This window comes from Dasypus novemcinctus, chromosome 24 (genome assembly GCF_030445035.2).
Source record: "Dasypus novemcinctus isolate mDasNov1 chromosome 24, mDasNov1.1.hap2, whole genome shotgun sequence".
Classification (NCBI taxonomy): domain Eukaryota; kingdom Metazoa; phylum Chordata; class Mammalia; order Cingulata; family Dasypodidae; genus Dasypus; species Dasypus novemcinctus.
Window position 1 is genome coordinate 36,017,957 of NC_080696.1, and position 15,836 is coordinate 36,033,792.

Consider the following 15,836-nt stretch of genomic DNA (forward strand, 5'->3'; position numbering starts at 1 on the left):
TCAGATCATTCTGGGTAGGGGCACCGTTCTCGTTGCAAAACTCCCACACAAGACTGAACGAAACCCCCTCTCCTTGGTTCCCCAGTTGAGGCATACTTACATTTTATTTTCTTTTAGTCTTTAAATGTTTTCTTATTAGTTAAAATAATTTTTTATTTAGCTTTTTTTTTAAAGATTTATTTATTTAACCCCCCCCCTTTGTGGCTTTTTTTTTTCCTGTTCTGTGTCCATTCACTACGTGTTTTTTTTTCCTGTGTCTGCTTTGCTCCCTTTGTTGCGTCATCTTGCTGCATCAGCTTTCTGCGGTGCACGGGCCATCAGCTCTCTGTGGCGCGCAGACCAGCCTGCCTTCACAAGGAGGCCCCAGGACACGAACCCAGGGCCTCCCATATGGTAGATGGGGGCCCAACTGATTGAGCCACAGCTGCTTCCCTTATTTAGCTTTTTTAATTGAAAAAGATGAAGTATTGAAAAAGGTTCAAAGATGGAGAAAACCTGAGGAAAAAATTCTTGATAGTACAAAAGCATAGATAATAGAAATTAATACCCCTCTATCTCAGATTACTAATTCAAGTGTTTTTCATTTTTAAAATATTTTATATAAGACCTACAGTAAAAATACATATTATATATTACAATTCTGTGTACACTTATATATGTACAGAGTATTTGGAAACACAAATTTCATAAAACTGCTTTTTTTTTGTATTCTGTTCAATTTTAATCTTAAATTTAAAAAATTAAAAAAAAATTTTTTTTAATTTATTTCTCTCCCCTTCCCCCCCATTGTCTGCTCTCTCTGTCCATTTGCTGTGTGTTCTTCTGCATCTGCTTGCATTATCCAGCAGCACAGGGAAACTGCGTCTCTTTTTTTGTTGCATCATCTTGCTGCGTCAGCTCTCTGTGTGCGGTGCCACTCCTGGGAGGGCTGTGCTTTTTTCACGCAGGGCAGCTCTTCTTGCAAGGTGTGCTCCTTGTGTGTGGGGCACCCCTATGCAGGGATGCCCCTGCATGGCACGGCACTCCTTGTGTACCGCAGCACTGCACGTCGGCCAGCTCACCACACAGGTCAGGAGGCCCTGGGGATCAAACCCTGGACCCTCCATATGGTAGACGGATGCTCTATCAGTTGAGGCATGTCCGCTTCCCTCAATTTTAATTTTTAAAATAACCAACAACAGTTTGTAGCTTGAAAAATACCCTTTCCCCTCCCCAGAGATAATGCTAGCAGTCTAGTCTGGGTCATTCCAGTGCTATTTTATGCTTACTTTTTAGCAACATGCATGCTCATTTTTACATAAATAGGCACACAACATCCCTTATATTATGTACCTTTTTTCTTCACGTACAAATACACCTTAAAGATATTCCCTAACAGCACTTTTTTACGATTGTTAGTATTCTTCTCTGTGGATTTACCAGCCCCCTATGGATGGACACTTAAATGATTTTTCAACTGTGTGAGTCCTTTACCAAGATTTTGGGAGTCTAGCTGCGCTATATATTCCTAGCGGTAGAAATGCTAGGTTAAAACATTACATTGGTAATTTTGATAGATATTACCAAACTGCTCTCTCAAGTTTTTTTTTTAATTGATTTATATTTACATTAAAAAAAAAAATATTATTTATTTATTTTTCTCCCTCCCCCCTCACCCCAGTTGTGTGTTCTCTGTGTCTATTTGCTGCGTCGTCTTCTTTGTCTGCTTCTGTTGTTGTCAGCAGCATGGGAATCTGTGTCTCTTTCTGTTGCGTCATTTTGTGTCAGCTCTCCATGTGGGCAGTGCCATTCTTAGGCAGGCTGCACTTTCTTTCGTGCTGGGCGGCTCTCCTTACAGGGTGCACTCCTTGTGCGTGGGGCTCCCCTACACAGGGGACACCCCTGCGTGGCACGGCACTCCTTGCGCACATCAGCACTGCGCATGGGCCAGCTCCACATGGGTCAAGGAGGCCCGGGGTTTGAACCGTGGACCTCCCATGTGGTAGACGGACGCCCTAACCACTGGGCCAAGTCCGCTTCCCTCTCTTAAGTTTTTAAAATTATTCTTAATCAAAAGTAATACATGCTTATTATAAATATGGAAACAATATAGAAGAATATAAAGTAAAATGTTAAATACTCCCTTCATATCTTAATTACTACTGACAGTTTGGTATGTATCCTCCTCTTACACTCTCTGTGCATATTCTGTGTATGTACAAATATACATGGGGTAAGCGGATTTGGCTCATGGGTAGAATGTCCGCCTACCACATAGGAGGTCCACGGTTCAAACCCAGGGCCTCCTGACCCATGTGGTGAGCTGGCTCATGCTCAGTGCTGATGCATGCAAGGAGTGCCGTGCCATGCAGGGGTGTCCCCTGCATAGAGGAGTGCCACGCACAAGGAGTGCGCCCCATAAGGAGTGGCCCGTAAGTGCGGCCTGCCCAGGAATGGTGACACAACAAAGAGAGACACAGATTCCCAGTGCTGCTGACAAGAATATAAGTGGACACAGAAGAACACACAGTGAATGGACACCGAAAGCAGAGAAGTGGGGGGAGAAGGGGAGAGAAATAAAAATAAATCTTTAAAAAAAAAAATCATACATGGCCTAGGGTTTTTTGGGGGGTTATAGGGATTGTATTTTTTTCTAACAAAATTGGCACTCTGTTAAGCTGTTCCACAGCTTTCATTTCTCACTAGTAATATGTCCAGGAGATCATTCCAGATCGGGAAACACAGATTAACCTTGATCATGTTAATGACTGCAGAGCATTCCATTGTAAGGACCAGAAGTTCCTTAACCACAGGGTTGGCATTACTCATAAGCAATCTGTTCATTCCAGAGGGAGCACAGAGAGGAAATAATATCAGGAAATCAAAAGAGGTCAGAAGCAGCCCTTTTCCAAAGGGCAAATTGTAATCCTACTGGAGCTTGGCACGCTCCTCCCTTGATTTCCTGCAGGCTACTCAGGTGATCCCAGGCCCCATCAGGTGAGAGCGGTCCTTTCTCCCCGCTATGCACACACATAGAGGATGGGCCCCCTCTACCTTCTCCTGCCAGAGGATGATCTGAGGTCACATTGCTGGGCTGGAAGCTTAGTTCCCCCAGACACTAGACACGAGCCTTGAGCAAGCCACTCCACGTCTCAGAACCTGTTTTCTCATCTAAAAAATGAGGATAACAATAGTACTTACCTCTTAGTGTGTTGCCAGGATCCCAGCAGATGACCTCATGGTGGACCCCTTCAGGGAATGCCATGGTGCCCTGTTCTTCAGGCCACAGCTTACCCTTATCCTTGACTCGTCTCTTCCTCTCACACCCACAGCCAATACCTTAGCTACTGATTTTACTTCCCACACATAGCCAGGACCCAGCCACTTCCCGTTGTTGCACCAGCCTCCTTCCTGCCTCCACCCTCACCTCATCCCCCCACCCCCACCCCCTCAGTCCATTCTCACACCAGCTGGGAGAGCCTGTTAAAATCGAAAGCCAGTTCTTGGGAGTGGGTGTAGCTCAGTGGTTGAACACCTGCTTTTCATGTACAAGGTCCCGAGTTCAACCCCCTGTACTGCCTAAAAAAAAAAAAGTCAGGCTCTGGTGGCTTCTCATCTTGCTCAGAGTAAAAGATGAAGTTCCTGCCTTGCCTTCCAGGCCCTCCCAGTCTGGCCCAGCTGCTTCGCTGGCCTCACCTCCTGCCTATTTCTCCTTCTACTCCCTATGCTCCAGTCACATTGGCCTCCCCGTCGTTCCTCAGATACACCAAGCACGTTCCCACCTCAGGGCCCAAGATTTCCATATGGCAGCTCCCTTAACAACCTTGGATCTCAATTTACATGGTGACTCATCAGAGAGGCCTTTTCTGATCACCTCATCTAAAATAGCCCCTTCTCCTTGGTGAAAAACAAAAACATGAGAAATGTAGACTCTCTTCCCCCAGGCCACCTCCCAAGAGGAACTGCTGGCTCTAGAAGCCCAGTGGTGACCCTGTGCCCCATGCCCATACTCCGCCACACAGAGCTCATGCCCCGCCTTCGTCTCTTCCTGCAGGTGAGAAGCCCTACAAATGCTCTGTCTGTGAGTCTGCATTCAACCGCAAGGACAAGCTGAAGAGACACATGTTGATCCATGAGCCATTCAAGAAATACAAATGCCCCTTCTTGTGAGTAGAGGCTGGGGAGGAGGGGGTGGATTCCCCCATGGGGGGGGTCCTCAGGGAGGGCAAGACAGAAAGATGTCAGGTCTGGGGAGCAAAGTTCTGCTCTCTTTTTATCCCATCCTGCCCCTGCCTGTCTCACGCGCTACCCTTCTTCCTTGCTCATCCTTGGAAGAGACAAGGGTGCCCCTTGTGTTCAGGGCCAGTGGGGGGACTGTCAAGAGGGTCCTAAGCTTAGTGAGCTCCCCCTGACCAGGCTTTGGCTTCTAGGACACACACGGGCTGCAGTAAGGAGTTCAACCGGCCGGACAAGCTGAAGGCTCACATCCTCTCCCACTCCGGTAAGCGGCTTGAGGGGCTACCAGGAAGGCCAGGCCTGCCAGGAGGAGAAAGAGCAGGGACACCCCATTAGCACTGCCTGGCAGCTGCGTGCTCACGCCTCCTCCCTCCCTCCCTAGTCCCTGCCTGGTTCATTCCATCGATAGACTTTCACTCACGTGGGCTGTGAGCCAGCCCTTTGGGAGGGTCCTCAGAAAGTACAGAGGTAAATCAGATCTGGGAAGAGCCCATGGAAGTCAGAGAGGTGTGATAGAGGTGTGGGTCAGCTGTGGAGGTGACCAGACTCTGGCTGGGTCCAAGACATGACCAGGAAGGTTCCTGTGTCCTCTGGGCATGTGGGCAGGTGGGATGTCTGGCAGGTCTCCAAAGCACTCCTGAGGTTCCCAGGGGCTCCACAGAGGTTCCCCAGAGGCTGCTGCTTCCCCCGAGCAGCTTGACCGGCTTTCCACATACTATTTCTGTTTGGTCCAGAAAAAAGTGTTTCAGCCTTGGCACTAATGACATTTGGGCCGGATAATTCTTTGTGCTGGGAGCTGTCCTGCGCATTGTAGGATGTTTAGCAGCATCCCTGCCTTCTACCCATTAGCTGCCAGCAGCGTCCCCCCTCTAGCTGTGGTCACCAAGCTTGATTCCAGACATTGCCAAATGTCCTCTGGAGGGTCCAGTCCTCCCTCGTTGAGAACCACAGGACTAGAGAAAGGATTCAGTGGCTAAAGAAAGCTTGAGAACTGGGAGAGTGGGTTGAGTTCTTGGAGTTAGAGGGCCTGAGTTTGAGTCCTGGCACTGCCACTTCCCTGCTGGGTGGTTTCAGGCAAGTCATGGCCCTCCCTGAGCCTCCATCCTGGAGCCTGAGGTGGCTGAAGGCATCTGTGAATGGCGCCTGGCCCAGGGTGAGTGTGGGCTGGAGTTGACTTTGTCGTGGCCATGGAGACATCAGTGATTCGTTCAGTGAGTGCTTTTTGAGAACCTGCCATGTGCCAGGCACTGAGTGTGATTGGGGGAATCAGACAGGCAGAACCTTAGCTCTGCCCTCTTGGGGAAGCTTAGCGCTTAGTGAGGGGGGCTGAAAAACAACGAACAAATTAGATACCTAACAGTAAAGTATAGCAGGTGTGGAAACAGAAATAAACAGGATGACGGGGCAGAGAATGAAAGTGGGGTACCAGGGGGGCCTCCCTGAGGAGGTGTCTTGAAAGCTGACTCCCGAGGGATGAGAAGAGCTGGGAATATAACCTTCTGGAGTGAGGGAACAGCAAATGCAAAGGCCTTAGGCAGGGAGGAATACGGGGAGGCATTTGAAGCAAGGAAAGGCGGATGGAGGCCTGGAGCATGGGAAACCAGGCAGGTAGAGGGGCAGATGGGGAGGGGAGGAGGTCAGACGGCACAGACCTTGTGGGGAACTTGGGTATCACTGGAGGGTTTGCAGCAAGGGCTGTCATGGTCATCCATGTTTTACAAAGATCTCTGGCTGCCCCGAGGCAACCAGGGAGGACACAGGCAGATGAGAGGAAGCTGCAGCTCTGGTTGTGGTGGGAAGAGATGGGGGTGGCCTGAACCAGGTGGTAACATGGCACATTAGCCAAGGCTCAGGAACTGAGTGGGCAGCTCCATGCAGAGGGACGAGCAAGTGCAGAGGCCCAGAGGAAGGAGGCAGCTGGGTGCACTTGAGGAGCAGGGGTGTGGCTGGTGCAGAGGGGTGGGGAGAAGGTAGGAGATGAGGTTGGAGGGGGGCAGGGCCAGATGGCACAGGTGCTTGTGGGCCAAGGTGAGGACTGGATTTTATTCCAAGTGCAGCAGGTTCCACATCAAGGTGTGGCCTGGGCGGCCCCTAAAAACTTGCCCCTTGCTCCCCAGGCATGAAGCTCCACAAGTGCGCCCTATGCAGCAAGGCCTTCAGCCGGCGCGCCCACCTTGCCGAGCACCAGCGTGCCCACACTGGCAACTACAAGTTCCGCTGTGCTGGCTGTGCCAAGGGCTTTTCCCGCCACAAATACCTCAAGGATCACCGCTGCCGCCTCGGTCCCCCAAAGGACAAGGACCTGCAAGCCCGGCGGCCCCCCCGGCGGAGAGCAACCCCCCGCAGCAGCAGCAGTGGCGGGCGCAAGGTGGCAACGCCCCTGCCCGACCCACTGGGGCTGGAGGAGCTGAAGGACGCAGGGGCTGGGGCGGTGCCTGAAGCTGTCCCCGGCAAGCCACCCTTTGCTGAGCCAGATGCCGTGCTATCCATTGTGGTGGGTGGCACGGTGGGTGGGGAACCTGAGCTGGTGGTGCCCGGACATGCGGAGGGGCTAGGCTCCAACCTGGCTCTGGCAGAGCTGCAGGGGGGCGCCGAGGGCCCGTGCGCCATGCTCGCTGTGCCCGTCTACATCCAGGCCTCGGAGTGATAGACAGGATTCTGGGAGCTGAGATTGTACGGCTCCCAGGAAGGGAGCAATGGCAAGAAAGATAGCTGGAGCCTGAGCAGCCCAGGGTCTGGCTGGTCCAGGCAGGAGTCTGGCAGCCTAGGAGAGAAGACAGGGCAGGCCTGCCCACCCCACCTGGCTGCCTTTTGGTAGACCTGGCATGGCCGGAGCCTTCTCTGCTGGACCTTTTCACATATAGCTCCTCACAGCATCCTCAAGACAGCTCTGTGATGTAGGCATTTAGGAGGCACTCGAGTGTTGTGGTTAGACTGCAGGTATCAGCCAGGTCTGGCTTCAAATCCAAGAGTTGCCACTCATTTGCTGTGTGACCTTGGGCAAGTCACTTCACTGCTTTGAGCCCCAGGTTCCTCATCTGTACAATGGGGCTGATACTAGTACTACCTCATAGGGTTGTCGTGGGGATCCAGTATGATGAAAAAGGGCTCGGCATGGTAACCAGCTCAATAAATGTTCTTATCACAGTCATGGGTCCAAATGGCTCAGGCCTGAGCCTCTTTAGATTTCCTTTTACAGCCCCTGGGTGGCAGCACTCCTACCCCCGAGGCACCTGCAGCTGAGGAGTCCCATGGCCCCCCCCACACCTCCCATTCCTCTGCCTTGGCTGCCCCCTCCCCCGCTTAGTCATGAAGAGGTCAGAAAGGAAGGAGCAGGCTTTGGCGCTCCCAGCACAGGATTATAATAGAACATGGTTGGTGGAAACACCCAGGGGACGGGGTTACACACACTTTGAAAACTCAGGATCCTGAGCCTCACCCCAAACCCTTTGGAATCAGAAACTCCCCAGAACCAGAAGTCCATCTTGAGCAGGCCTCAGGGACAGCTGCACTTCTAACATTCCCTCAGCTGCATCTGCTTGGTGGTGGGATGGGCAGGATACTGCCCACCACCCACCCCAGCTAGCCCGGGGAGAGGGGAGCAAACCAGACTTATCAGGAGTCTGGAAGGGAGAAAGGGGACCTTGACTAATGTTCTCTTGTTTTATTTTCACAACCACCCTCCTCAAACTAACTGGGTCGCCTCAGTTACAGGAAAGGAAACTGGGGCTCAGAGATGGGACAGGACAGGCAAAGCTGTCTGACTCAGTTTGATGATGGAAGGCTGGCATGTCTCTCACATCTGTGTAGGGGCTCAGGGCTGGAGTTCAGAGCCAAGCCTGACATCCACAGGAGGCGTGTGGTGCAGTGTGAGGTACAGATGAGGCATTAGCACACGGCTGGTGGGGATGAGGCCTATAAGTGTAGCCAGCCCTCAAGAAGGCCAGAGGAGGGAGTGGTGGGGCCAGGAAAGCTCCTTGGAAGAGGTAGCGTTTGAGAGCGACCTCAGCTTGGAGCGTTTTGATGGATAGACCGGGGAAGGCAGTCCAATAAGAGCAAGGCAATGAGCAAAGACCTCAAGCTATGACAGTGCAAGGCCTGTCATGTTCTGGGGCCAGTGAATGGTCCAGGGTGACCAGAGAGCTGGGGGCAGAGGGTGGATGATGGTGAGAATCAAGCCTTCTTGTAGACCTGCAGCTCTCTTGGGGCTGCTGTGACCTTCCTCAATCTGCAATGCAGAAACAGAGGCATCGAAAGGCAAAGTTCCTTGCCCAAGCTCACACAGCCAATAAGTGGCAGAGCCAGGATTTGAGCCCGAGTGGTCTGCCTCCGTGTACTCTTAGCCACTTTGCTGTATTGTAATATGGGTTGATGACATCAGAGAGCATGGATGTTGGACTGAGGAATTTGGACTTTATTCTCTACATAATGGAACATTAAACTTTTTTTTTTTTAATTGTAACAGTGACCTTAAAGGAAATCTTAAAAACCATACCTCTATCCTAACAACTGTTTAAATTATATTCCTGTCTCTGGACACATGCACACACATTTGCCAATAAACATGGAACCAACATTGATTAGGGACGATCATGCCCGGCACTGTTCTGCTAAGCATTTTGAGGTAGGAGCTATTATTCCCAGGTGAGAATGAGGAAATAATATGCACATTGAGGTGACACAGCCCAAAGTCAGCAGGTAAGTGGCAGAACCACAGAATCAGGGATGTATCAAGATGAGGTCTTGGGAAGCAGATGTGGCTCAAGTGATTGGGCTTTCACCATACCATATGGGAAGACCTAGGTTTGATCCCTGGGGCCTCCTGGTAAAAAAAAAACATGTCCACATGGTGAGCCAGTGCCCATGCAAGTGAGTCACACAGCAAGATGATGACACAACAGAAGAGAGACAAAGGGGAGAGTCAGGGCGAGGCGTAACAAACCAGGAACCGAGGTGGCACAAGTGACAGGGAACATCTCTCTATATCAGAGGTCCCCAGGATTGAATCCCAGTGAGTCCTAGAGGAGAAAAATGAGAAGAGAAAACAAAAAGAGAAATAGATACAGAAGATCACACAGTGAATGGACTCAGCAAGACAGCAGGGCTGGGGAATAGGAGGATGGGAAAAAAAGATGAGACCTTGAAAGATGGAGAGAAGTTACAGGGTGGAACTGGAAGGGAGGAGGCAGAGGCAGTTTTAGGGTGAGACTATAAGGGGGCTATTCCCTAGCTGAACCCCTCCTAGGGGAGCAAATGGGGAGACTGAAGGCAAAAAAGGGAAAGGCCCTTGTCTAAGGGTCACACAGAGTTGGCAATAGAGCTGCCCCTGACAGAGCCCCAAGATAACAGAGTATAGCATAAAGAGGGACCTAGGCATTCAGGGGTCTCCTGGAAAAACCCCTGGAAAAATTGCAGGCTTTGCATCTGGATGTGCTCCATCAACGAAGAATGGAATGGGTCTGGGCTCCGTCATGCAATGATGAGAACTTGGACAAGACCCTTTTCCTCTCTGGGCCTCAGTTCATTTTCTGTGATTCTACAAAGAGCTCAGAGCCCTGAAGTTGAGCCTTGGCCTCCTGCTCAGAGATCTGTGCTTGACCACGCCCCAGTCACCCTTGGCAACGAGGGTGGAATCTGCTAACCTCCCTGATCACCATCCTCCAGGCTCCCAGTAAACAGTGGGAGATCACTTGCTGGCAGCCTTGGGGGTTGGGAGCACCTACAGCTGCCACCTCCACCCCTTCTCAGGGGACACAAAACTGGTTTGACCGGTTCTCCTGGGACATGGGACACCTGCTCTGTCAACTGAGACTTTTCAGGTCACTGCCTTGGTCCTTTGTCCCAGATATTCCCAGCTCCCTTTTTGGACAAAGGAAGGTATCCTTTCTTTCAAACGTTGCCTCCCAGGGCCCTGGTTTGGCCTATATGGCAGATTCTTCCCTTGGCCTCCCTGGGGTGGTAAAAGGAGACAGTTAGAGTGGACCTTGTTCGCTCAGGGTGCTGATGTCTTCCATTCATTTGTTCATTTGCTAAATATTCCTTGAGAACTTACTATGAGCCATGCATAGTTTAGGCATTGGACACATCATGAACAAAATAAAGATATGTGGAGCTCCCTTGTGGAGCTTAAATTCCAGTGGAAGAAGCAAAAATCTAAATTTACATAGAATATTAGAAGGTGACAAGTATATCCACCACCAGAACTTTTCCATCAACCCAAATAGAAACTCTGTAAAATTTAAGCTTTCACTTTCCATTCCCTACTCCCAGCCCCTGTAATGTATATTCTAGTTTCTGACTGCGAATTTGCTTGTTCTAATTATTTAATATGAGTGAGAACCTACAATATCAGAATTTCTCAACCCAGCTGTCCAGGTGGCCACCACCAATTGCTTGGAAGTGGTACTCAAGATTAATTCTGAATGTTCTGCTACCATATTCCCAAGATGTGTTTCTGGACTCCTAGAGTTATGGTATGAGGGGCTCTGCTATCATTCTTCATTGACCCCAGAGCAGTAGAGGGCTGGTGGTAAGGTCTACAGTGTCTGCCTGTTCACACATTCTTTGAGTCATGGTGCAAGTGTTTTGCTACCTGTGTGCTTGGGTACAGGATGATTTAGATATGACTGGAGAGGACAGATGGCTTAGATATGGAGGGGTTGCTGTACCCATGAAGTGGCTTGACTGAAGCCTCCTCATTTTTATTTCTCACTTTGCTAAGAACATTGTGTTGACTCAGGTACAGAATAAGCACAACTGTGACTTATGTTTCATAATTCATGCTACTGTGGCTTCTTGACAGTTCTAGCATGTCTGTCACCTTTATAAATTTCTTCCAATCTGTACGTTTGAGGGAAACGACTCTCCCTGTCCTCTGGGCACAACCATGTAGTATGCAGGCTAGGGTTATGGCAGGTAAAAAAAACAACAATATGAGACATGGTTTTTGTCCATATGCAGTACATTATGGTCTAGGGGAAGAGACAAGACTTGTATGTGAAATAATAGGAAAAAAGTCCACATAAGCCCTCATTAATTTTAAACCCTATTTTCAAGCAACTTCACGTATCTGTTAAGAAAGGAATAAAAAAGGCCCCATTGAAAAACTATGTTGGGAAGCAGATGTGGCTCAACTGATAGAGCTTCTGCCTACCATATAGGAGGTCCAGGGTTCGATACCCAGGGCCTCCTAGACTGTGTGCAGTGCTGCCATGTGCAAGGAGTGCCATCCCACGTAGGGGTGTCCCATGCTCAAGGCGTGCCCCCTGTGCAAGGAGAGCCGCCCTGTGCGAAAGCGCAGCCTGCCCAGGAGTGGTGCCATACACGGAGAGCTGATGCAGCAAGATGACTCAACAAAAGAGACATCAATTCCCAGTGCCGCCTGACAAGAATGCAGGTGGACACAGAATACACAGGAAATGGACAGAGAGAGCAGACAGTGCGGGGGGGGGGGGGGGGGGGAGGACGGGAGAGAGAAATCTTAAAAAAAAAAAAGAAAAGCTGTTCCCCCCCCCATTGGAGACATTTCATGCCTACACTCTAAACTGGTTTACTTTTTGTTTTTACACAAGACTACAAACTATAGTGCTTGGTAGAACTATAGGCTACTAGACTTGGCCTCACTGCTAATGGAGAAGTGATTCCAGGTGGTGAAGGACAAAGAAACAATAAAATGTGGCCCCACACCCAGCAGGGCCTGTTTAGTGCAGGGGTAAAGAAACCTCACCGCTTCCGCTACATTTAAAAGTTCCAGGTCTCACCTTGGTTCAATTGTTATTGCACATAATGATCCAGAATACCTAGGAATACAGTACACAGTTTTGAGCACCTACTGTGTGCTAGCTCTATGCTAAGTAAACACTTTCCATTCATTATCACCACTTTGAGGTGGTCCAGCTATTTTCTCCCCCAGTGTACAGCTGAAAAGAGGGAAGCACAACAAGGGGCAAGTAACCTGCCAAAATAAGTAGTCAATGTGGGTTTTCAACTTTTAGTCTAATGCCAGAGCCCAGGCTCTTAGCCTCTACTAGGTTTCTACTGTTGGGTGAAAAAAGAGTAGAAAGGCATTCAAGGTAGAGGGAGCAACATTTGCAAAGGCAGGGCTAGTCATTCAATTTTTCTGAGTTTTGATTTCCTCATTCACAAAATGGGAGCAGTATTTTATGACAGGTTTGTTGTGAGAACTAAATACAATAATTCCCGTAAGGCGCTTAGTACAGTACCTAGATCTTAGAAAGCGCACGATGTTAAAGCTATTTGTAATACTGTTATTCCTCTTCCTCTTCTACCCCTACAGAGCGAGTCCCTGGGAGACTACGTTTCCCAGCATACGACCTCGTCCTTTGACCCCAGCAAGACTAGAAAGGCGCGCCGCCGAGCTTCTTAAGCCGGAAGACTATCGCCTCCCAGCATGCAGCGCGCCTCCCTCCATTAGATTTGAGGGGCGCCCGGCGCGTTGCCCTTCGGGAGTTGTAGTCAGCGGCGCGTTGCCCTGACGCCGGCTGGGCCGGGCGTGGGGGCCTGTGGGAGGTGGCGCGGCCGGGTCCAGCTGCGGGGCGGAGGCGGTGGCGAGGCCTGCGGCGGCTGGGAGCGGCGCGGCTGGGAGCGGGCGCCGGAGCCGAGCCGAGCCGAGCCGAGCCGGAGCAGGCGGCGCAGCCCGGCGCGGCGAGTAGAAACCATGTCGGTGTTCGGGAAGCTGTTTGGGGCCGGAGGGGGTAAGGCCGGCAAGGGCGGCCCGACCCCCCAGGAGGCCATCCAGAGGCTGCGGGACACCGAGGAAATGCTAAGTAAGAAGCAGGAGTTCCTGGAAAAGAAGATCGAGCAGGAGCTGACGGCCGCCAAGAAACACGGCACCAAAAACAAGCGCGGTGAGACAACCCGGCTCCCTCAGACTCCCTGGGCCCGGACTCCACCCTCGTTAGACTCTCCTCCGGGTCCGCCGAGGCCTTGGAACTCTGCCCCGTCAGCCTCCCCTCCGATCCTCATCGGGTCCGGGACCTTCCCGTCGCACTCCCTTTAGTGTCTCCCCGAGCCCTGGACTCTTCTACCATCAGACTCTAATTCCGGTCCTCGCACCTCGGACTCTCCCCTTCGCTCCAGGCCGCTTCAGACCATAATCTAGCACTACTTTCCTTCACTCTTACTCCTTTATCTTTTCTCTTCCGCCTTTTCCTTCTCTGATTTTCCCTCATTCCGCTCTTCCCAGTTTCTGCCTCTACCGACTCCCTGGCTCATTTCTGCCAGACCATCCTGGCTGACACTTGTGTCTTTCCTGGTTTCCACCCCTTACCTCTCCCGACCCCTCCCCGGAGTCAGTGAGCTTCCCCTGGTCTCTCTGCTATCCCTGCTGACTCAGAATTCTCCTTGAGAAATCCCCCTTGATAGAAAGAAGGGCCCTGGGGGGGGGGGGGGGGGGAAGGAGACCCCCCTGGTTCCCGCTGTGCCATCAGATTGCTTAGTGAACTTGAATAAGTTGCTTTCACTCTTGGGGCCTCAGTTTCCCCATCCATCAGCCAGGGTTCGTCCTCCATGAAGACTGAGGTGCCTTTCAACTCTGTGATTCAGTTCTTGTTGCCTCATAACCTGGCCTTATCAGGGTTCCTCTGAGCACAAGCCTTCAGCCAGTGACTCACCTCTTCCCCATCCCCCTGAACCTGAAATATGCACTCTCTTCCTCCATTGGCTTCTGGCTCCTCCCCAGGCCACACTACTGGGACTCATGGTTGGAATATTGAAATCTGTGTGGCACTGTTGCTTCACTTGTTGTTTTATGGTTTTCTGGGCAGCTGTTTTGTATTTTTCTTAAGTTGTGTGAATGTGAAATGCCTTAATAACTGTAAATATTTGATTTTTCTTGTTGTAGCAATATGAATGTGAACCATAGAGTGACAACCCCTCCCCTCATCCTGCTGTCCCCTGAGAGGAGTTCAAGGGTGAGAGGGCTGTAGGAGCCATACAAACAGGATTTAACTCAGCTGTGCTAGTTCCTAGCTGTGTGACCTTGAGCAAGTGAATTTGTCTCTCTGAAGGGAAGATTGTGGATTTACAGTGCCCAGCACATATTGGAGCTAAATAGATGTTTCCTTTGTTCTAACAGAAGAACAAAGTAGTCCATCCTCAGGATGCTTCTCTGCTCATAGTCAATAAATATTCTGAAATTTATTTTTGAATGCCTATTATACTGTATTCCCAGGGGTGAACAAATCAGCTGCCACCCTGATTGGAGAGAGGACAAACAACAGACAGGAAAATTTAGAAATGAAGAAAGTATTGTTTGGTGGTGATAAGTGCTTTAAAAAAGTGATAAGTGCTTTAAAAAAAATGGGGTAGTGCTACTTTAGACTGTCAGGGAAGGCCTATTTGAAAAGGTCAAGTTGAATGAGCCTTGAGAAGGAACTAACTCTGCAAAAGTCTTCATGAGAAGCCTTCCAGGCAGGGAGAACAGTATATGAAAAGGCCCAGAGATTGATTGGCCTGTTTTAAGAAACAGAAAGGAGATCCCTGTGTCTGGAATGTAGTGATTGAAAGAGTGAGTGGTATGACATTAGGGGGTGTGGGGTAGATAGGTCATGAACTTCCTTGTAAAGAGTTTGGATTTTATTCCAAGCGATGAAAAAGCTGTTGGAGATTTCTATACAGCAGCATGTCTTAATCTTTAATATGGTTTAAAAATATCTTCTGGCTGTTCTTTGGAGAGTGGAAGTTGGGGTGGGGTGGTGAGGGTGGGAGCAGGGCTGTGAGGAGGCTATTGTGGCCTGAACTCCATTCCTAGCACTAGAAACACTAGAGGTAGAGAGCAGGGTTGTATTTTGCTATCTATAGCTTTTTGCTCTGATGACTCTTCCCTCAATCAGGATTTTTTACTGTCCATGGTAATTAGAGTCAGTTTTTACTAGTCTGCATTTTGGAAGGTATCCCCTATTGCAGGATGGTGGAGAAGGGTGTCAATTTACCTCATCTCCCATCTGAGAGGGCAGTTTTGTGGTCTTTTGGTCTAGTTTAATTTTTGCAGTTTTAGAGGTGATCAGATTGGCTTTTAAGAGACTTGAACAGAGGCTGCCGAACTGTGGGGGACCAGTCTCAGTTAATTGTAATAAATTTTGCTGAAAGCAGTTTGTCTTGAGAGTTTTTTTGAGAAGACAGAAGCTATTATAACTTGCCCTTCTTTTTAGGGTCCTCTGTGGGAAAGGTCTTATCTGCTTATTAGGGTTGTGCAGTGAGACTATGAGGTTTTTTTTTGTTTGTATGTTCGTTTTTTTTTCAACTTTGTACATTTAATTAAAAATATAAACAATTAAAAACAAAAGAAAAACACAGTTGAATAAAAACATACATTTCTCAATTAAATGTACTGGATACCTATACATTTTTTTTTGAATCATGTAATATGTTACACAATATATTTGATTCATAGTAATGCAGAGTCATACAATATTTGTCCTTTTGTGTCTGGCTTGTTTCACTCAACGTAATGTCCTCCAGGTTCATCATGTTGTCATATGCTTTCCAACTCCATTTTTTCTTATAGCTGTATAATATTCCATCGTGTAGATACACCACAATTTGTTCATCTGTTCGTTTATTCATGGACTCCTGGGCTGTTTCCAACTTTTGGTAATCAT

General features: G+C 49.4%; 2 protein-coding genes across 4 annotated transcripts in view; both read left to right on the plus strand.

The window, feature by feature from the left end:
* Positions 1-12,643, plus strand: part of ZNF341 (zinc finger protein 341) — a 50,662-nt gene extending 38,019 nt beyond the window's left edge. For 2 of the 3 annotated variants that reach the window (XM_058286916.1, XM_058286918.2), the window contains 3 exons: positions 4,034-4,145; positions 4,410-4,480; positions 6,333-8,795. In XM_058286916.1, the coding sequence (XP_058142899.1) occupies positions 4,034-4,145; positions 4,410-4,480; positions 6,333-6,862 (713 nt within the window). In that variant the 3' untranslated portion in view covers positions 6,863-8,795. Of the gene's footprint in view, positions 1-4,033; positions 4,146-4,409; positions 4,481-6,332; positions 8,796-12,511 lie in introns of those variants that run through there. The other variant, XM_058286917.2, reaches the window with a different exon arrangement.
* Positions 12,644-12,777: 134 nt separating this feature from the next.
* Positions 12,778-15,836, plus strand: part of CHMP4B (charged multivesicular body protein 4B) — a 60,441-nt gene continuing 57,382 nt past the window's right edge. Inside the window, exon 1 of the mRNA XM_004462518.4 lies at positions 12,778-13,082. Coding sequence (XP_004462575.1) covers positions 12,893-13,082 — 190 coding nt within the window. The 5' untranslated portion in view covers positions 12,778-12,892. The remainder of the gene's footprint in view (positions 13,083-15,836) is intronic.